This window comes from Microcebus murinus, chromosome 12 (genome assembly GCF_040939455.1).
Source record: "Microcebus murinus isolate Inina chromosome 12, M.murinus_Inina_mat1.0, whole genome shotgun sequence".
NCBI classification, from domain to species: domain Eukaryota; kingdom Metazoa; phylum Chordata; class Mammalia; order Primates; family Cheirogaleidae; genus Microcebus; species Microcebus murinus.
In genome coordinates this window covers 71,958,560-71,981,806 of record NC_134115.1, presented here as the reverse complement: position 1 = coordinate 71,981,806, position 23,247 = coordinate 71,958,560, and the positions used below count along the sequence as shown (strand labels likewise).

The 23,247-nt window shown below is 35.0% G+C and overlaps 1 protein-coding gene across 3 annotated transcripts in view; it reads right to left on the bottom strand.

Moving 5' to 3' along the window:
- MUSK (muscle associated receptor tyrosine kinase) overlaps positions 1 to 23,247 on the bottom strand; it is a 103,147-nt gene that overhangs the window by 59,670 nt on the left and 20,230 nt on the right. Inside the window, exon 6 of one of the 3 annotated variants that reach the window (XM_012736737.3) lies at positions 443 to 472. The exons of the other annotated variants lie outside the window; for them this stretch is intronic. Within the exon in view, the coding sequence (XP_012592191.1) occupies positions 443 to 472 (30 nt within the window). The remainder of the gene's footprint in view (positions 1 to 442; positions 473 to 23,247) is intronic. 3 annotated transcript variants of the gene reach the window in all.

The window sequence follows — 23,247 nt, the reverse complement described above, 5'->3', positions numbered from 1 at the left end:
CTCATGCTTTTGAAATAATGACAGTAAAAACCTAAGCTGGCACCCTTGACATTTTAACATTTCTCCAAAAATTGTAAATCTCTGTAGCCAAGGAGTCTTTTAATCAAAAGGTAACTGTCTTTTCCCATCTATGTGGGATTTATACAGATTTATTTTATTTCATTTTGTTTGTATTTCCAGAGTTTGGGACACCAAATTTAAATATTTCTATCAACTCAGTCTTTCCTTAAGAAATGTAAATGGTCAGTAAGCATATTATATAATGAAGTAGATCATCTAATAACTCTTTTAAATGCCATGACTTAATAGTCTTCATACATTGCTTGTTATTTCTTAACAAAATAATGGCACGTAAAACTGTTTATAAGGTTAAAACAAAATAAACAATAGAAAAGAACCACACATTTAAAAAGAAGCCATGCAGAAAGAAAAAAACAAATACCTTTAATATCTTGCTCAGGTTCACTTTCTTCTGTTAATAGAAACAAGACAAAACAAACAAACAATAAACACGCAAACAAAACAACACATCATAAAAAGGGAAATCTTTGGCCACAGAAACATCAATTGTGCAACAAGATTAATTAGAAGCTGCTTGTTTCTTATTTCAATAAGAAACAAATGCAATCAAGGGAAACTGCTGACCTTTTGAAAGCAAAGAATTAAATGGCATAAGATCCAAATTATTACCCTTAGACAGTATTATACAGGAAATAAACTACAGCATACCCAACAACGTAGCTCGTTCATGAATTTTTATGTTAACATTGACAATTATCCTTTTTATTAAGGCAGCAGAGTGCATACTATTCTCATACATTGTGTTCCCCCTTGTAACTTAGCTTCTCCTCTTACCAGGCCCTGCTGTGAAGTCAGTGCATTGAATCTGGGATCTCAGCTATCATTTCTATGGCAATAGACTCATGTTGTGGTAAACAGGGGATTAGGGGTTTTCTGCAGAACAGAACCAACCACCAACAGAGATCTGCAACTCTGTATCAACATAGAGGCTGCTCAGAGAGCAGAGAGGAGAAAATCATTACCTTGTTGGAACATACCAGTAAAGCAAAATCCTCAGGACAATGTAAAATGTTTAAAATTGGATAGAAAGGATTGAGAATTTATAAATTTTTAAAAATCCAAGAAGAGAGAGAACAAAAACAAAAGTGATTGTTCCAAAATGTTTAATATAACCCTATCAGATGTAGACCCCACAGGGAGCTTTATTTTTCTTTCCTAAACATTCATTTGTTCATGGCAATTTAGATCTTTCTTAGAGTTAGGGATAAGCCAACTGCAATATTTGTTTATAAGTAAAACATGGTGATGCTATTGTTAATAATTTTTAATGACAAGAATACAGCTCCATAGTTCTTCACAGATTAAGGATATTTTCATGCACATTATACATTTAACTCTCACATCTCTGTGACTGGACATAATTGATATCACCTAGCCTGAGTTTGTGGACCTGTACGTGTAGCGGAAATGTCCCACCAACAACTGCATCATTGGTGCCAAAGACCACACGTTCATCCAGATGATTGTGGCAAGGCCACAGGCAGTTTAACAGCCAGTTGAAAACTTGTGCTATCGGTGGGGCCATCCACACGATGAGGGAGTCAGAGGACTCCCTTCTCCAACTGGCCAAGGCTGATAGTACCATCTCAAAAGGAACTTCTGACTGGAGAGAATCATGGATGTGGAATATTTGTCATTAATAAATAATGAATAACACCCCCCTCAAAACAACAACAACAACAACAAAAACTAGCCCATTTTCCAGGCACAGAATCTGAGACTTAGAGATTTGCTGCAGGTGTAGAGTCAGGAATTCAACCTCATTTTCAGACATTGAGTCTCCTGGTCTAACCTAGTGTCACAGTGAAATGGTCTCATTTTCATACTTAATACCCATTCCCCTTTAAATTTAAGTGAATTTACATTTTCCCATTTAGATTTTACCATCTGAACTTGCCCCATCTCCACTAACCAGTCAGTGGCATTATTGGTTTGTTTTGTTAAGTATCATGGTTAGAGACTACTTAAAACCTCTAAATTGAATGCATTTATTGTTGAAAGGAGATTTATAAATTGCCAAGTGTACCTCTAAGTGAAGAATTTTTTTTTCACATTTCCAACAGTGCCTGGTAAAGCATAGGTATTAGATAAATATTAGTTTCTTCCATCCTTAAAACTGGTCATCTGGATACTTGGAAACAGCAAAATTCCCTGTTTGCATCACAGACCTGAATCAGAAGAAATAAATTCAGGTCCATGGTTGGGCTAGATCTGGCCTGAAAAATTTCATTGGAATGCCTTTGTGATGGGCATGCCTTTCTAGTTCTTCAGAACAATGTGCTTGTTTCCAAGCTTGGAGAAAAAGTGGATTTTCTTCTTTCTTCCTTTTTTATTTTCTGTCATTAGCCAAGTAACTAATTAAGAGTGGTTGGGATGGCCATGGGGCTCCTACAGCAATACTAATTATCTCTATTCCTTGGCTGTTGTATCTCTAGAATTTTGTTCCATTAAAGTTAAAGAGCATCAGTAAATTTTGGGACTCTTATTCACTTGTCATTTTCTTCATGCACACTACTCTTTTTCAAGGTTCTAGAGCCAGTGCACGTCAATTCTGAGTTGTGCTCCACTGATCTGTACCGGACTATACTTAAACTATATTTGAGCATAGGCCCAGTTTTGCACAATGATGATTTTACTTTGATATTTTTCATTTTTTTTTTGTTATTGTGACTTTTGTCATTTTCCTTGATTTGTTTGGGATTGAAAACAGTGCAAAGTTTTGAAAGGATATGCTTACTGCCTCCCCTGCAGATGAATAGGAACCAACTCAAGAAATGAATGAATGTCTAAGATTTGTTGTTATCCGAGGAGGAAACTTAGAAGTTCTACCAGAAATTATCCTTTCATTTATAGACTATCAAAATTTCTATGCATAAATTCAAATATACATCTTTATACATACATATTTCTATATGCTTATGCATTAATATACACACATTCACATGCATGCACACACAATTGCAGTTACTTTATATTAGAGAAAATTATGCAAGAAAAAAATCTATAAAACCTATTAATATTTAAGCTTTGGTATACTTATTCAGTGAAGGAACTTGTTGATCATTTCAAAGTCAAATGGTAGTTCTAGTTTTTCCATGTATCCAGCTTACCTAGCCTACCATGATTCTTCTTGACTGTTTTTTTGATTTATCACATATTAATTACCACTTATCAATCACCATTAACAGTGTTTAAATCTTCTGCCTCATAGTCTTTATTCCCACTTAATTCCCACTTCTCATTTAACTGCTTTATATATAAAGCATTGTTCTTCTCTTCCAAATTGATTTGTAATCTTCTTTAGGGGAATTAGGGTTAGAATCATACTGGGGTTAGTATCAGACTTTTGTTGTTGGGTTTTTTCCCCTAAAGTTCAGCAGAGTATCTTGGAGAGAAAAGAAAATACTTATTTAAAAAAAAATAGTTCATTGCCAGTTGGATTAGTGGGGCATTTTCCTTCTACTTTGTTGGGATTGTCTAGTAGGACATTTAGAATAGAGAATCAATGACTGCCTTTATTGGAATAGTTTGCGATACAATCCATTCACTTCAACACCCAAGTTAAATAGTAATCCACAATTTTCTTGAAAACTTTTATTTATGAGGAACTCAGTACCATAGTAGCAACCTAGTTTGATCAACTGTGCTTAAAAAAACTAAAGAACAAGAATATTCTCTAAATCTAACCAAACCAAAACCAGCCTCCTTATGATTACCATTTACAAGACCTCTTTTTCCTTCTTTATTCCCCAGACATGAAAAAAAAATTCATCAAATATTTCATGTTGCTAAGCTTGATAGCTACCGTACACACTGTTCTTATTGCTCACTTTTGAACTTATCAGTTCCTCTTGCGATATGCAGAGCTAAAACTAACACTCACAAAGGCTAACAAATTTGAAGAATAGCAAGACTCTTTCTAAATACTGTACTGCTAAGAATATAAATTTGTGAAAATTTTTATTTACAGTCAAATAATACATTTAGCTCATTAGTTCCATTGAAAATCATGAATATCCACCACTCATTGTTACTCTTGCTTTTATTAAGGTCTATCTCCCCAGTTTTGAATGTGAATGTTTTTGTGTGTGTGTGTGTATGATTAGATTCTTAGAAGAGTAAAATAAGTTTTTCCTGCTAAATTCACTGTATTAGTTGATTAAAGAAAGAATTTGAAGAGGAAATTTATTGTTATATAGAAGAAGGGAAAGCCATCAAGATTCCCTGATAGAAATAAAAGGAATACACTTAGTAAAATCATACAGGACACATAGACCTTGTAGAAAGGGACAAAACCAGAAAACAGGCAGAATTGTAGGAAAGTTTGAATTCTTTTCACCACAGGAGTGAGAGGAGCCAAGAATATAATAGGAATTTGGCTACATAAAGTTAAGGTCTCAGAGGAAGCTGAAATCACACATTCTTTGGTCTTTGTTGGATGGAATTGGGACCTCTTCTTTTAGAGTTATTATGAGAAAAAATTATGCAAATAAAGCAAACAGAATTTGAAAGTTAAGCCAAATAAGATCTGGTTAGCTCCCCCTTGGGAGAGAGTCAGAGAGGTGTTTTTGGAAAGGTCTGAGCAATAATCAAATACTGAAATCATTAAGGGGAAGAATTTGAGATATGTATGAAAGAGTTCCTTTGAACGTGGGCATTCCAGAGAGCTTCCACATATACTACTAGTCCATTTCTTATCTCAATGATTAGGACCAACTCAACATAAGTAATAAATCATGTAGTGACATATAGCATAAAGGTTAACAGAACAGGCTCTGGATCTAAGTTGCCTGGTTAGAAGTACTGATTTAGAATTAATTTCTAATAGAGTATCTCTGCTATATAGGAAAGCTGTTAATATGTGTGTATATTTTGTTTGTAAATAGTATTAGTCATCATGTTAATTAAGGTAATTTTAGAGTTGATGTTCTTGTGTTTTCTAGATGGATAAAAATATCACTTTTAAATTCAATACCCTTCACTGCTTTTAAATAATAATTTTTAATATATCCCACTAATAGAATTTATATAACTATATAATTATAGCATGAATACTATTAAGACAGTGCTATGAGATCACAATTTAAAATCATCTAGCTAGAATAAATACATAGTAATAATAAAGAAGATATAATTTTTTGCTATCTAAAAAGACAAAACCATGTTCAAAAACAAGATACATATCTCAGCATATAAGAAAGTAGACACTGGATCATTTGGGTAGATGCCCAGCAATGGGATTGCTGGATCAAATGGTAGATTCACTTGTATCGCTTTAAGGTATCTCCATATTGCTTTCCACAGAGGTTGAACTAGTTTGCAGTCCCACCAGCAGTGTAGGAGTGTTCCTCTCTCTCCGCAACCACGCCAGCATTTATTGTTTGGAGATTTTTTGATAAAGGCCATTCTCACTGGGGTTAAGTGATATCTCATTGTGGTTTTGATTTGCATTTCCCTGATGATTAGAGATTTGCTGGGCATCTACCCAAATGATCCAGTGACACTCTACAAAAAAGACACCTGCACTCGAATGTTTATAGCAGCACAATTCATAATTGCAAGGCTGTGGAAACAGCCCAAGTGCCCATCAATCAAAGAATGGATTAATAAAATGTGGTATATGTACACCATGGAGTACTATTCAGCTCTAAGAAACAATGGTGATATAGCACACCTTATATTTTCCTGGTTAGAGCTGGAACCCATACTACTAAGTGAAGTATCCCAAGATTGGAAAAACAAGCACCAGATATATTCTCCAGCAAACTGGTATTAACTGAGTAGCACCTAAGTGGACACATAGGTGCTACAGTAATAGGGTATTGGGCAGGTGGGAGGGGGGAGGGGGGCGGGTATATACATACATAGTGAGTGAGATGTGCACCATCTGGGGGATGGTCATGATGGAGACTCAGACTTTTGGCGGAGGGGGGGAAATGGGCATTTATTGAAACCTTAAAATCTGTACCCCCATAATATGCCAAAATAAAAAAATAATTAAAAAAAAAAAAAGAAAGTAGACAAACACAATTGGTAAGTAGGAGCTTGGGTTCTCTAAATAGGGAAAGGAGTTTGATTTAACTAGAAGTGCACCACTGGGGTGGGGGATTGCAGGCTCACTGCTTGAAAGCAAAAGGCAGGGATAAAGCTTCCTTATTTGTGAAAGAGAAAAGGAGAAAGAAGTAGTCATAGTCTTATAGATAGAATGTGGGATATGCTTTCAGCTGTCTTGGTGACTGAATCTGGGTTGAACTCCAAAATATTACAGAAGGGGAGCTCTAAAATTTTACGCTGCATCACCTTATTTGGAATAAAAGAACTCAAACACTTCATAAAGGCAACCTCAAAAATTACTGGGAAAGGGAAAAATTATTTCAGAGAGATGAAAAAGATTTGAAATGGCACATCATAATTTTAAAGCACAAACAGGTAGCAGAGTAAAATAAATGCTAAGAAAATCAATGAATTCAGCATTTGGGGGATTAATTTACTTTGGAAGAAAATAAAGTAGTGCAAAAAGATAGTTTAAGAACCTCAAAAAATTAATAAATATTTCTGTTTAAAAAAAGAATACAAAATTACAAAACAAGTAAAATTGAAATATAAACAAATAATCATAAAAACAGTAGAAATGCTAGAATTAAAAAATATAATAACTGAACTTAAACAGATACACAACAGATATGATAAACTCAAGCTTGGACAAGGTCAAATGAAGAATTAGTGAATTGGAAAATGATACTTAAGAATCATACAGCCCTCATTCCAGAAAGGAAAAAAAAAAGCAAAAATGTGACAGATTAAGAGACGGGCAGAACAGATTTACAGCTCTATTATATGCTTATAGGAATGTGACAGAGAAAAGAAGAGCAAAAAGGTCATGTTTAAAGAGATAAGAGTTGAGATTTTCTAGATTTGAAGAAATAACTGAATCCTCATATGATTTATAGTGGTGGCTTTTAAAACTTGAAATTCATCAGAATCACTTACAAAGCTTAAAACAAACAAACAATTAAAATTACTGAATCAGAATTTCCGGCCTTGGACCTGGGGATCAGTATTTTTCATAAGTACTTGAAAACTGCCTAGTGTTTTCAAGGGACAGTGGAATTGTAAACCACTGTGACAATGAGTACAGAAGAGCATAAGTAAAAATAATTTGACAATATTGTGGTTTTAAAATGTGTGTACAAATCTTCCCTTGGAAAAGTGCAGTGTAACTTACCTCGTGGGAGGTGGGCTGGACTTAGTGATTCACTTATAACAAATAGAATGTGGAAGAAGTCCACTATAAGGCAAGCAAGACACCATGTTATGAGGACATCCAACAGCCTGTGGAGAGACTCACATGGTAGAGAATGGAGGCTTTGCGCCAGCCAGCATCAACTTGCAACAACTTATGAGTAAACCACATTTGAACCAGCCCAGTCAATATTTCAGATGACTGCAAAAGTGGCCAACATCTTGACTGTAAACATGATCCAAACATTTACCCCACAAATCTACTCTGGAATTCTTAATTTGTAGAAACTATGAAGTGATAATTGTTTTTTGTTGTTTTAAACCATTACGTTTTTATGTAATTAGTTACGAAGAAATAGGTAACTAAGGACAGACACTGTGATAAATCACAGTAAAAGTGCTGATTGTCAAAGATAAAGAGAAAAATGTAAAAGTTACCTGAAAGAAGAACTAGGTTATCTATCAAAGATTTATAGTTAGAATAACAGAAAACTTGTCATCAATCCTTACAAGAAGACATAGAATAATGCCGAGAGAAAATATCCATCAACCTAGATTCTAATATTCACCTGAATGGTCAGTGTAAAATACTGACATTTCTAAACATACAAAGACAAAGAGAGTCTACTGCCCACAGATCTCATTGAAAAAATGAATGAACAATGTATTTCAGAAATAAGAAATTGGAAATAAAAGAAAAAAGTGACATAAGAAAGATACAATGGCCACAGAAATTAGTGGCATATATTTGGTAGAACTATTTTACCATGGAACAACAATTCAATATTTTAAGACAAATAAAATTTTGGATAATACCAAGGAAGATGGTAGGGAATAAAGGAAGGTAATGTCAGATGGGATGGTAAAGAATGATAAGATTCTTGCCTTGGTTGAGAAGAATGGAGAAGATATTACATGATTTTAAACTTTGTCAGAATTATAGCATCATATCATAAATGTCTTCAACTAGAAAGTAAGCTTTTTGAAATAATCCAGTCAAATAAAAATGAAGAAAAAAGAATAAAACAGAATGAACAAATCCTTCATGACATCTGGAACTACCTAAAGTGCTTGAACTTATGAATTATTGGTATTCCTGAAGGGATAGAGAAATCAAAAAGTTTAGAAAACCTATTTAAGAAAATAACTGTTGAAAACCTCTCAGGACTTTCAAGAGAGTTAGACATTCAGATATAGGAGGCTTAACTATCCCCAGCCAAATATATTGCAAAACGGACTTCAACACAGCATGTTATAATCAGAATGACTAAAGTTGAAGTAAGAGACAGAATTTTAAAATTAACAAGAAAAAAGCATCAAGTATAAAGAAAATCCCATCAAACTAACAGCAGACTTCTCATCAGAAACATTAGAAGCCAGAAGACAGGCCAGTTGTGGTGCCTCACATCTGTAAGCCTAGCACTCTGGGAGGCCGAGGCAGGAGAATTACTTGAGCTCAGGAATTCAAGACCAGCCTGAGCAACAGAAAGACCCTGTCTCTACTAAAAAAGGAATATATAGAAAGAAATTAGCCAGACAACTAAAAATATATTCAAAAAATTAGTCGGGCATGGTGGCACATGCCTGTAGTCCCAGCTACTTAGGAGGCTAAAGCAGAAGGATTGCTTGAGCCCAGGAGTTTGGATTTCCTGTGAGCTAGGCTGATGCCACGGCACCCTAGCTTGTGGGCAACAGAGTGAAGAAAATAACTGTTGAAAACCTCTCAGGACTTTCAAGAGAGTTAGACATTCAGATATAGGAGGCTTAACTGTCTCAAAAAAAAAAAAAAAAAAAAAGGCCAGGAGACAATGAGGTGGCATTTTCAAAGTACTATAAGAAAAAAAAAATCAAGAAGTTAAAAAATTTATATCTTACCAAAATAAGATTCATAAATGAAAGACAGATAAAGTCCTTCCCAAATAAGCAAACACTCAGGGAATTCATCACTATGAGACCAGTTCTACAGGAGTGCTCAAAATTGTCTTAAACATGGTATTGAAGGTCAATATATATCATCATCAAAACACACCAAAATATAAAACTCAAAGATCTAATGAAAGAATTACACAAAGGAAGAAGAGAAAGGAATTTAAATAGCAACATGACAGAAGTTCAGCAAACCACAATACAAAAAGAAAGAATTTATAAAAAAAACTAGATATCAATTAACAATATAACATGTACAAAGCCTCACATATTAACTTTGAATATAAATGATTAAATATTTAAAAGAAACAGATTTGCAAATGGAGAAAAAGTCATGATCCAACTATATGCTGCTTATAAGAAACTCACTTTATCCATAAAGAAACATATAGACTGAAAGTAAAGGGGTGGAAAAAGATATTCCACACAAATGGAAACCAAACGTGAGCAGGAGGAGTTACACTTAATCAGAAAAAACAGATTTTAAATAAAAAACAGGAAAAAAGACAAAGAATATTATATGATAAGTGGATCAATTCAGCAAGAGGATATAACAATCCTAATATATATGCATCCAATATTGGAGCACCCAGATTCATAAAAGAAATATTACTAGACCTAAAGAAGGAGACAGACAGCAACACAACAATAGTGGGGGACTCTAAAACCCCACTCACAGCGCTAGACAGATCATCAAGACAGAAAATCAATAAAGAAACACTGGACTTAAATTAGATTTTAGACCAAATGGACTTAATAGACATTTACAGAATATTTCACCCAACAACTACAGAATATACATTCTTCTCATCAGCATATGGAATATTCTACATGATAGATCACGTTTTAGACCACAAAAAGTCTTAACAAATTAAAAAAAAAATCAAATTCATATGAAGTATCTTCTCAGGCTACAGTGGAATAAATCTAGAAATCAAGATGAATAGGAATTTCAGAAACTATACAAATACATGGAAATTAAACAACATGCTCCTGAATGATCACTGGGTCAACAAAGAAATAAAGATGAAAATTTTAAAAATTGTGTGAAAGAAATGAAAATAAAAACACAACATTCCAAAACCTGTGGGATACAGAAAAGAATAACATTAAGAGGGAATTTTATAGCCTTAAATGCCTACACCAAAAAAAGTAGATAGAGAACAAATGAACAACCTAACATCACATCTCAAGGAACTAGATAAAGAAGAACAAACCAAACTCAGAGTTAGCGGAAGAAAAGAAATAACAAAGATCAGAGCAGAACTAAATGAAATAAAGACCAAAAAACAATATAAAGGATCACTGAAATGAAAAGTTGGTTCTTCAAAAAGATAAACAACATTGATAAACCACTAACTAGTCTAGCCAAGAAGAGAGAAGATCCAAATAAACACAATCAGAAGTGAAAAAGGAGACATTACAATTGATAACACAGAAATGCAAAATATCATCAGAGACTATTATAAACAAGTATATACCTGCAAATTAGAAAACCTAGAGGAAATGGATGAATTCTGAAAACATTCAACCTCCTGAGATTGAACCAGGAAGAAATAGAACTCCTGAATATACCAATAACAAGTAGAGAGGGGGGGAAGGGGATGGGTATATACATTCATAATGAGTGCGATGCTCACCATCTGGGGATGGACACACTTGAAGCTCTGACTCGAGTGGGGAGGGGAGGCAAGGGCAATATAAGTAACCTTAACATTTGAACCCCCATAACATGCTCAAAATTTAAAAAAATAAAATAAACTGCCTTAGAACACCATTCCAGGGCTTTTTCTAAGGACAAACTCAGAAATTAGGAAGTCAAAATCTAATTGATAGGGTAATTTCCTTATATTCATATACGATACCCTTACAACAATCCAGTTGGTAGATCTGGACCCTCTCTTCATTCTTACTATTTGTTTGATCTGGGTTGTTGCTCAACTTCTCTGAACTTCAGTTTCTTCATCCAGAAAATGTAGTCAGTAATTCCCAACTCAGAATTGTGGAGAAAAGTAAATGGCATGATTTGTATAAAGCAGTTAATATAGCAGCTAACACACAACTACAAAGTACTGGAGGCAAATTTTAAAGCCAGGTCTTCTAGCTTTGTTTTTCCCCCTAGAGCTATTTTGATCTCTAGGATATCTTTCTGACTCATGAAAGCTATTCCTTCTACTGACTTCAAAGGGAGAGGGTTTTATTTTATTTTATTCTTAATGTCAACCTGCCTTAGCTGGCTGCATTTCTGATATTGATCATGTTCACTACCCTTTTTTTCAGGAGTTAAAAAGCATGTGCCTAACTCCATTCTTAAATTGAATTATCTGAGAAGAGAGGAATTGCTCTGTAGAAAGAGAAATTTATCCTTTAGTCCCTGTTTTTTAAAACATAGATACTAATCTACATGGATTTGAATCTATTCTTAAATAGACTATGTGCCTCATCTAGCATAATATTTTAAGAATTACTGAGTCAGAGATGCCAGTTAGAAGACAAGTGCTACAAAGAACAAAGGGGGTCACTTGAATTGCTTTTATTTTATTTTTTTTTTTACTTTTTTAAAAAAATTGGCCCATGGGTAGTTGAAAAGTAATCATATTTAGGCTCTGTGGTACTTTGTTTCTAAACAGATTCCTTTTTTCTCCCCCAACCATTAAAAGAAAATCTGGCAATAATAATGACAAACCTAAATAAATACCTGGTTTCTCTTTCCTGACTCTTGGTAGCTAAAGCAAAGAAACCTGATCCTGGTGTGCTACCACTGTTTACATTTTTGTCTCCTTTGAAGCAGAGGAGTTTTATCCATGGTGGCTCCATCTCTGAAGGAATCAAAAGGCAGGCTCCTTTAGAAAACACACACATCATCCTTAGAACAGTGACTCTCTTCTCCAAGTCCTCAAAGTAAGGGCTGCCTGCCTCTGATATCATGATTCTCTAAAGTGGCTTGGGATGGGAACATTTCTGTGGCCTTTGAGATAACAACATTTTTCTAACTTGTAAATATGGATGGTGAATAGTGAGTATGAGCAAGAAATATTTACCAAGTAAATCAGACAAGAGCCATACGAAGTTTTCTTATTTTTATGTCAGTTTTAGATGTAGCTAGAGCAACATATTTTTGTTAAACTGGTTCTGAAAATATATTAGGAGTTTAACCATCAGCCAATAAAAAGTTGGACTTCAGTTTTGATTCACTTTTTCATTTTTTTTAAAAAAAATCAGTTTCTGTTTTTGATGGGAAGAGATGCTACATTGCTTAATGACAAGGACAGAAGTCTTTCTTAGTTTTTCTTCTTAAAACATTTTTTTTTTTTGAGACAGAGTCTCGCTTTTGTTGCCCAGGCTAGAGTGAGTGCTGTGGCATCAGCCTAGCTCACAGCAACCTCAATCTCCTGGGCTCAGGCAATCCTCCTGCCTCAGCCTCCCGAGTAGCTGGGACTACAGGCATGCGCCACCATGCCCGGCTAATTTTTTCTATATATATATTAGTTGGCCAATTAATTTCTTTCTATTTATAGTAGAGACGGGGTCTCGCTCAGGCTCAGGCTGGTTTCGAACTCCTGACCTCGAGCAATCCGCCTGCCTCGGCCTCCCAGAGTGCTAGGATTACAGGTGTGAGCCACCACGCCCGGCAAAACATTTTTATTTTGAAATAATTTTAGATTTACAAAAGAGTGACAAAGATAGTATAGGAAGTTTTCATGTACCATTCGCCCAATTTCCCCTAATGCTAGCATCTTATATAACCATGGTATATACAATTTAGTTTACTTTTAAATAACATTTTTTACCTAAGCTCAGGAAGATATCTGTGCTTTGACAGCAGGCAAATAAGCTGAAGTCTATTTAGAACAAGATTTTTTTTTTTTTTTTTTTTTTAGCTAATAAGAAATTTTAGCTGGAAAAATAAATAAGAGTCATAACCTTAATCTTAAATAACACCATGGTATCCTGGTTGCCTAAAGTGGCTTGGGTTGGAAACATTTCTGTGGCCTTTCAGATGAGATTCTGGATGCCAAATAGGGTCATATGCCTCCAAACTTTAGGTTTTCATGTTGACAAGATGGTAGGTATTTACCCATTAAAAATTATGTGCAAGAGAAGATACCATTGGAGATAATCTCAATGTTAGCCCGTGAGTCAAATCACAGCTCATTCTAGTTTTTAAAGATACTCTCCCAAACACTCTAGTCCTTCTTTTACTCCTTGGTTATAAGGTAGTGTCAGGCTGTGCTTGCATGATAAATCTGCATTTTCCCCTGTATTTCCTTCCTCCTCCCTCACTGTAATATGATCTGCACCATGAGCTGCTCTTCATCAATCAAATCCCTGTTGGACTTCATCTCACTGAGGCTTTTTCTGACCTTTCACTACCTCCTCTGTCCTGTGTATATAATCCTACACAAACTTCTATCATTGCAAATATACCACTTCAATTATTGTAACTACTTGTTTGCATGTCCCTCTTCCTTACTAAATTAGAAAACTTTTCAAGAAATGAACCATCTCTTACTTTTCCCTGTAGCCTTAGGAGTTACCTCATTACATCGAATATAGTAGTACTCAACAAATGAACAAGCTTGAAGCTATCCTAATGTTTACATCCCACTACCTGTGGATAACTAACTTTCTTCTTAAATTTTTTTTAAACTTCTTTTTTTTTTTTTTTTTTTTTTTTAGGGACAGGTCTTACTCTGTTGTCCAGGCTGGGGTGCAGTGGCTCAATCATAACTCACTGCAGCCTTGAACTCCTGGGCTCGAGTGATCCTCCCACCTCAGCCTTTCAAGTAGCTCGGATGACAGGTGGGTGCTATCACACAGGATAATTATTTTAATTTATGTAGAGATGGGGCCTTGCTGTGCTCCCCAGGCTGGTCTCAAACTCCTACCCTCAGGTTATCCTCCTGCCTTGGCCTCTCAAAGTGCTCTCCTTAAATTTTAAAGATTTCTCTTGAATAAAGACATTCTAAGTAGAAAGCCTGAAGTCCATGTTTCTCAAAGTGTGGTTTATGGATCAGTTGCATTAAGGATAATTTGGGGTATTGTTAAAAGGCACTAACACAGACCTAATTAAATCTGAATCTCTGCGGAATGCACCTGAAACTATGCCTTTTAATAAGGGCTGCAGATGCTCTTAGTGTGCACTGATGTTTGAGAATCACTTGAAAGAAGAGCTCCATTAATCCATCAACTTATTGTATTCTCTCCATAGAAATTTTGAGGTGGATATAATCAATGATATGACCACAAATTAAATGAATAACAACTTACTAGTATTACTGGGAAGGTGACTTCTGGTCAGTTTGGTGTAACAGATACTGTGACTAAACTTCAAATTGGATTCAGAGATATATGCCAGGCAGGGCAAAAAATAAATAAGGTAAAAGAAAGTAAAGTACACAGTATTCACTACAAAAAGGAAAGAAAATGCCAGTTTCTTAGGGGAGACCATTTTCCCCCCACAGGCTCTAAATTTTTAAAGCAATTTCTCACTTGGGATTTACTTGGGAGCAGTGAGTGATAGAATGATCAATATTTTCAACACAATTTTTGGCAAACATTTATTTCTGTAGTGAATAAAATATAAGCTATACACAAAGGCTACCTTCTCTTTTATGTTGTTATACTATTTTTTTTTTTTTTGCATACTGACTCAAAATAGCCTTTTTCCAGTTTGCCATTAAAGGCATATATTCATACAGCTCCTTAGATAAACTTCCCTTCATCACTTATCACAGTGGGGCCAAACCAAAGTTATAATCTCTAACAAGTACCAAGAATGCAGGTACAAAGCATTGCTGATTGAGAGTAGATTTATGTTCTTTGGAGCCCAGATGAGCAGTTGGTAATGCTGACATTCTATTTTTGAAATTTGAGAAGTCTAACCAGCAGTATTCTCTGGATAGAAGTCATCCAGTTTTATAACAATGTAAATAACAGACAACAATACCAACAACAGCCAATACCAATCAAAGAGCTTCCTTGTAGACACTGTGTATACACTATCTTGGTCCATTTTAAGGCCTCTTCGCTATAGGTGATATTGGCCCCATGTCACAACAAGGAATTAGACTTGCAGAGGTCAAGTAAAAATATCCAACCTCACATAACAAGTAAGTGGCACAGTCAGGATTAACACCCAGGTCTATCTGATGCTAAAGCATGTGAACTCTCCAGCAGAGTAGTATCCACGCAGCATAAATATAAAAACAAAGGAAAGAATCAAGACTAGGTAAAAGAAGATGTCTTGGCCTAGGAATCAAGACATCTAAGCTCTGTTGCTAACTTGGGCAAAGTAATGATTTATCTGGTCTCGAGTTTCCTTATCTGCAAAATAAGAAATTGAGCTATATGACTCTGAGGTCTCATTCCAGATTTAAAGTCGATGATTACTCTCGTTAGAACAAAAAAGTTCATTAAAATGAACTCTATATTTTAAATAGCAATTTAGTTTTTGCCATTAGACTTTATTTCTTCTACCTCAAAGGGAAAGATGACACATGGAAGAAAGAGCTGTCATTGTCTTCACAAGTGCTTAAGTCACTGTTTCTGTTGCATAGAAGTTATATTAGCCCTGGAATTATCATTGATAATTTTTATTTGAGTGATTACTCTGTACCAATCATTCTTGTAAGAGATAGAAAAATATTAATACATTATCTACCTCTAAGTTCTACAATTTATGAAGTAGATAGCATTATTAACCTTATTTTATAGGTGAGGAAACTGAGGCACAGAAAGATTAAGCAACCTACCAGAATTACACAGGTGGCAAATAGGGAGCCAGGATTTGAACTCAGGAAGTTTACTCTAGACTGTAGAGCCCATGCAGTTTTCTCAAGAATCTAGAGCCTATGCTATTAAACATTAAGTTCCCTCCAAAGATCATGCCTTACATAGTACATCATTCATGGAAATAAATATAGAAATTAAAATCTCAAAGTCACGTATTTGATATTTGGAGGAAATAACTTAACATTATTTGAACTCCATATTGCCATAGACTGTTAATAACTTTCCATGACATCTTTGCATAAATCAAAATAGTTAACATTTTGAAATTAAGCCCAGTGGAGGCATGGCCTTCTCTGTCTCATGCAGCCCATGGAACATTGCTCAATGCATCTTTGTTGGATTAAATAATGTACTGAATTTATCCAACAAAGAAATTTTCCTTTTCTATATATGTATGTTTAAACTTGTGCATCTCATTTTAGTACCTGAAAAATGAAATTAAAAGCTTACTTCAAGTAGAGTATACATATTTCAGGTTACAATAACTTTTTATTTCAAATAATATAATGTCAACATTATACTAAATAATTATTTTAAAGCACATTTTCTTCAATACTGCGATTTAAGAGGGACCAACTATCCTTTGACTTGAAGCATTATCTGTTCGGTGCTATAATTACTATATGACATTTTTTCCTTAGAGAACTTTAGTGACAACTCTTCAACTAAAGGACAACTTTACCATTCTTCCCTGAAAGCCCTACAGAACTTTTAGATGAAACTGCAACATAATATCCCCTAAAGTCAAAATCAATGGGTAAAATTCTTCTTTTAGAGCATGCACCCTATTAGATCATGCAGATTTAATTTTCCCAATGATAGCCCCCAGGGATATCAAAGGTTTATGATTTTTTTCTTTTGTTTGGTTTTAAAATACACAATGTACTCATGACAGCAAATCAAACCTGTTAGTGGCATCAAACAAGTTGGATTGATGCCGGAACAGGACCACTGCAAATTTTATTAAAACTGCAATCACTGATAGCACAGCACACATTGGGGTTTTAAATACCTCTCTCTGTGGCATTTGTCATATTAAGAGCTGCAGCATAAACAAAGGAAAAAACAAATAAAATGTTGTGTGAACATTACATGATCCCTTCCACTTTCATAGATGCAACAAAGAAATTTGATCTTTAGGAAAGAAGGCAGCCAGAAGATGGCTAATATTTTGAAAACAATGCTGATCTCTTACAGTTATAGCTATTGACATCTGCCTCTGGGACATGGTAGATAGATATAGATAGATAAATAGATAGGAATTATGATTTTTTTTTGGTCTTTTGGAATTCTACTTGTGGTCATATATACTGTATATTTCTGCAAAAAATAAATTCAGAAAAAAAGCTTCTAAAGAGATTTGGTCAGCCTTAAGTGTTCATAGTGAAGCCTTTCAGACTGCAAAGAAACTGGACTGACAGCACCCAGGTGTCCTGACAAGCAATGGAGAGACTTGTGCACTGAGGCCACTTAACACATTAACTGCCATGTGAGTTGTATTTAACTCATGCTAGTTTTGAGCCCGGGGACTCATGAAATATATGTAACTCAGACATCTCTTTACCTTGGGAACCATGAGAACTATTTTTCAAGTTGCATATAACTCACACACAGAAAACAACAAAAAACAATTTTTCATTAAATTAGAAAGGATCATTTTTTTTCAAAGTTTTTATTCTGTTTTCCTAATAAAATACCATGGGCTCAAGGAAAAAAAAATTTTTTTTCTAATGTGGCATTCAATGTGTTAAATTTTCCATATAGCTTACTTTCCTGTCCACTCCTCCAAACACTTCTCTCCCATGTTTTGAGACAGAAGGCTGCTTATTGAAAGCCCCGTGGAACTGAGGAGTTGTTTAAACATAAGGGAAGCCTAAAATAACCCTCCACCTAGAAGGACCCCGTTCTCCTTCTTGTTCTGCTTCTAGATCCTGCCTGGTTCTTATTTGTGGCCTTGTGTTGATGCCAAGCTACCTCTTCCCACCAGCAATTGCTGACTGATAGCCTTCTCTTGGTTCCAGCTTCACTTCTGCCCAGTCTTTTTCTTAATGGCTTAAAGCTCCAAGGGCAAAGAAGGTAATATCAGAAAAGGCAATCAACAGGGAGGCTGATATACTCCAATATCCATCCATTTTAATTTGCACTCTACAGGCAACCAGTTTCTATATACACAAATCACAATTTGTCTAAATGTGATATTCACAAAATGTAGTAGGATCCACATTCAGCCTCAAATAAATAAATTTTTTATCATAGTTAAGTCAAAGAATATAAGAGAAGAAATAAAATTAGATATTCATAAATTTTTAAATGCATCTTTTCCAATGATTAATAAATGTATAACAAAGACCCTTTGGCTATAAAAACAAGAAGAATTACATTATTACATAATTATACTACACAGGTTCAATTTCTGTGGTATAGTGTTCATTAAACACACTGTTTTATAAAAGGGGGCATAAACCTCTGATCAAGAACAGGAATGTGAAATCAGAACCTTGTACTTCAGAGGCTGTTCAAAAGTCACCACAGTAGCAACCTGTTCTTGAAATTTGAGCCCTGTCATTCAAATCAGCAACATTCCATTGTCATAGTCCTCTGCTATTGAGAATCTGTCTTTCTGTCCTTTAGAGGTACTCAGGAGAAAACTGTTTCAGATATGAGAGAGAAATGGTATGCGTCATTCTTTGGATACACACCATACCAAAAGTAGCATATGAAGCAGTTTGGAGAAACAGTGTCTTAGAAGCGAATTCCTTTTATTCGCCCTGAAAAGCCCTTAGTCTCTGTTTTCAACTTAATCATACTAATATGCAACAAATATAGTTTTGAGAGGAAATAGCTACATGGAATCATCCTATTGAAAATTACACTTTTATTTCTGTGAGGAACTAATTAGAAGTGAACTCAAGCAGAAGCAATATCACTAGTTAAAAATAAGGAAAGCTTTATGAGCCAATATGATTGACTTATTTTTTGTTTTATCATTGTATCTTCATTCTCATATTTGGAGACAGAGCTAAGGAATGATCTTAGCTAGAGGGCAGAAGCCACACACTGGGTCTGACCACATTGGTAAAATAAATTTCAATTTCGGATATATTAAAATATACAACGAAGAAATAAAAATTTAGCCAATGGTGATTTTTAAGAGACCAATGACTCTGAGATGCACCCCAGATGTGGTAACATATGAAAAATGAGTGCCTTAGAATCTGTGAAATATGATGTGTAGATTTCTCGGGTGACAATCAGACAAAAAGATGTCTTCTGGTCACATCCTGCCATGAAACCTGTTCTGAAGCCCATTATCACAGAGGTACCTGAGACTTGGGTTAACCTTTCCAAAAGAAAAGCCTCCACAGTTGTGAGATTGACAACTCTTTCCTTCATTCCACATGATTATGGAATTGGGGAAACAACAGACACTTCCTTGTCATTGTCAAATTAGTATACCTGTATAGTAGGTAGTATACCTAGTTGGTATAGTATACCTAGTTGTGCTTCACATTTCTATGGGAACTTACCTCTGTTTTACTTTTCCCTGTATGCTTTAAGTCAGTAACACCCAACAAAGTGTGGAAAATGTTCACTGAGAAATCAGAACCCAAACTGAACTTTCGTGTTGGATCCTCCAAACCACGAGAGAATCATAAATTCCAAGTTTCTGCCCACAAGTAAGAAGGAAGAGTCAGATGGGTCAGAATTCAGCAGGAGCTACTGTTCTCTGGCCCCACTGACTTCCTCTTGTAGAACTTGAGCTTACTGTCTCTATGGATTCCTTTTTTTAAAATGGCATGTTCATGTTGTGTTCATCAGAACCCCACTCTCAAAATTCTTCAGCCAATGCCCAATAATTAATTCTTTCTAATTATTAGATAAAAGTCTCTTTATAAGAGGTCAAAAAATTTGGAGCCATATAAAGTATAAAATAGAAGTTAATCCCCCATATATGTAGAGAGGAAGATTGTTAAGAATTTGATATACATATACTCTAATATATAATATATAAGATATACTGTGTTTTAAACTTATTTTTTTCACTTATGAATGTATTATATTGGTAATGAATATTTCAAAATCCCTTAAAACAATACCTTGTACATGGTAACCACCATACAAATACTTTTAACTAAATGAAACAAATAATAAAGAAAGATAATTATACAGTGTTTACTGTGGCCTATATTAACTGCTTAATAATCACAACCTAAGAGGTGGGTGCTGCTTTTATCTCTACTTTTAAAATGAGGAAACTGAAGCTCACAGATGGGAAACAGGCCTAAATCACATATATGGTAGATATTGGTAGAAGTTAATACACATAGATCCATCTCATTCTTTTTAACGGCTGCGTGGAATTTCATCAACCTATTAATTGGTCTCTTATTGATGCATATTTAAGTTCTTTTAAATATTTTACAATTATAAGCAACTTTATAAGTAATTTATCCTTAACATATACTTGTGTAAATATTCCTTTAGGTAAATTGTATGGAACCAATTTTCATGTTTGTTGCTCCAGCTGCAGATCCCAGTCTGCTGGTAGGATTAAAGTTAATATCAAACCTATGGAAAGTCTAGTCCTAAGTTGTGAATTTTCATTCAAAGACATGTTTTTTTCCCCCTTACAACTAGATTCCAGGTAAAGACAAACAAGCCTTTGTGTTGTCTTTTTGTGCCCATGGATGGAATTTTTCTGGCCCATCTTTCATCTTCTGTGGTTCTCAGTTTTAACAAGGGTCTCAATGTTAAACTCCACTTCACATGGGCACAAGACCTTGTCTCCTGTCCCTTTAAGGGTCTTCAAACCAGTCTCCTAGGCTATAGAGATGGGCACCTATCCTATTACCAATGGGGAACCAGGTCATGAGTTTATTGTTCTGTTTTTCCAATTTCTATTTATTTCTGACTTCTAGAGATTTACATTTCATTCCTATGAGTTATACAACCAACCCAGCATTTCTGGGTGTTTTTAGTAGGAATATTTTATATTATCTTGTCTGTCATATTGCTGGAGCTATAGTGTTTAATCCTAGGTTTAAATCCTAGGATGTTTGGCATTTAGATGTTTAATCCTAGTTGTATTTGGTCCATAAAGATTCCATGATTCATTGCTTCAATCTCTCTCTTGCAATATTCTCAAATACTTTGCCCTGTTTTCCTTCCTGGCAAAACTCCAAAACTTTATGTCTTGCCTTTTAATTTAGCTTTCTATTTTTTCTGAACTTACACCTGTACAGCAGAGCAATACTGGGGGGGAAACCCTACAATTATGCAGATCAGTGCCACTCCATAGTCACTGTCCTGTTCTCTAGTAAAGCCTTAACATGGCCCTGCAATCTTAGTTTCCTTTGTGAGTCATTGCTCCCATCCCACAGCTATTTTAAAATCTTTCTCCATCCTCAACTCCCCCCCTAGCCAACTTACAAAAATATTTTCAAAAGATAACCTTAATTTATACTTCTTAGAGGAACTAGAGACCACGAGAACAGAGTTTTCTCAAATTCCATTTGCTAAACTTATGAACTGATTTATACTGGAAAAAGACCCTCTTCTTTCTTCCTATTACAAGGAAGGATCTTCTCTCTTCCTGTTTAAGTAGAGTGACCATATAATTTATCATAGAAGCCTGGATACTTCTGAAAGTAAAAGAGAGACTCTATTAATAATTATTCCAGGACAACAGGTGTAAACCAGAACTGTCCTGGGAAAACTGGGACATGTGGTCATCCCCGTATAAAGTGTATCATTCCACTTGGCCCCTGGATGCAACCCTAGAGCATTCTCAAGCACCACATTCCCTTGGACATTTCCCTCCCTCCTGCATGATCAGATTTACCTTTCCTTCTCTCTGGGTTCCTTCTCATTAATACTTTAATGTTTTCAATTTTTTTTAAAAAAAATCTCAATCTTTTTAAAAGAGAAATCTTGCAAAATAACAACAACCTACATGCCATACACACTTCTAACTATGGCTCCCCTTTTTAACTCCTCCCTTTTCTCTGCCAAATTTATTGAAAACTTGTCTATGCCCACTGTCTCTTTTTTTTTTTTTCAGCTCCAACTGTCTTTTTCATTTACAGAATTCTAGCTTCTTCCCTCACTTCCATTTCTGACACTTCTCTTGACAATGTCACCTAGGAGTTTATTGTTCTTTAATAGAATACACAGTATTCAGCCTTATTCAATTTCTTAAACCCTGCTATCTGTGTGGCCTCGTGTAAGTTAACTATTCTTTCTGTTCCTCGGTTTCCTAAAATGGCACAATATAGGAGCTTCCTCACAGGCTGTTAGTGAGGATTAAACAAGATAATCTAGGTTAAGCCTTTAGCATCAATGGCACATTTAAAAATGTTAGCTATCCCATTGCACACCCTTTCAGAAAGACATCCATGCTGATGGCTTTTGAGCAGGAAGGGCTATCTGAAAAGATATTAGAGAATGGTAAGACACAAGACAGGAAGAAGGTCCAGAAGACTATGGCTGTCATTTAGAGAAGATGGATGTCTGAGAAGAAGATTCAGAGAGTAAGATACTAGTTTGAATAAAAGGAGGGAAGAATTCGAGGACTGTTTAGCTGATAAAACCTATAGGAATTATAATGGATTGAATATTGGGGTGGGAGTAAGGTGGGAGATGGGGATGGGTGGAGATTAGGTAGACATAGGTTTCTGGTTTGAGTGAAGTACAGGTGGGGCTATATTAGAAGGTCAGATTTTGTAACTCTTTGTGGTATTTTATACAAACGGGTAGTATTAATCCTACATCATTCCTCAGATAGTTCAAGGAAACATTGAATCTCAGTAGGTAGGTATTCAGTGAGTCTGAATGTGTGCCTGAGTGTGTTATGTGTTTATTTAGTTTTTACTGAAATAAGTCATATCAACTGGTTGTTGCATACTGAGCTTTTACTAGTACTGGTAATTTAAATATATTAAATTATAACAACCATGCTGAAATATATAACTTTTTCTATTCTGACAGCCACTATTTCCACCAATCTCATTCTTTCCATGAGATGTTAATGGAAATTTTATGAGTAATTGATACAATAACATAATAAAAATATTACCTCAATCAGAGGCAAATGTGGGAAATGAGATTATTAATGCTGTGAAAAGAAGTTCCACATAGGAAATAAAAATAATCTTAAAGTAGCTAATAAAAAATTATATGCGTGAGAAGGGAAAGATGTAGAAA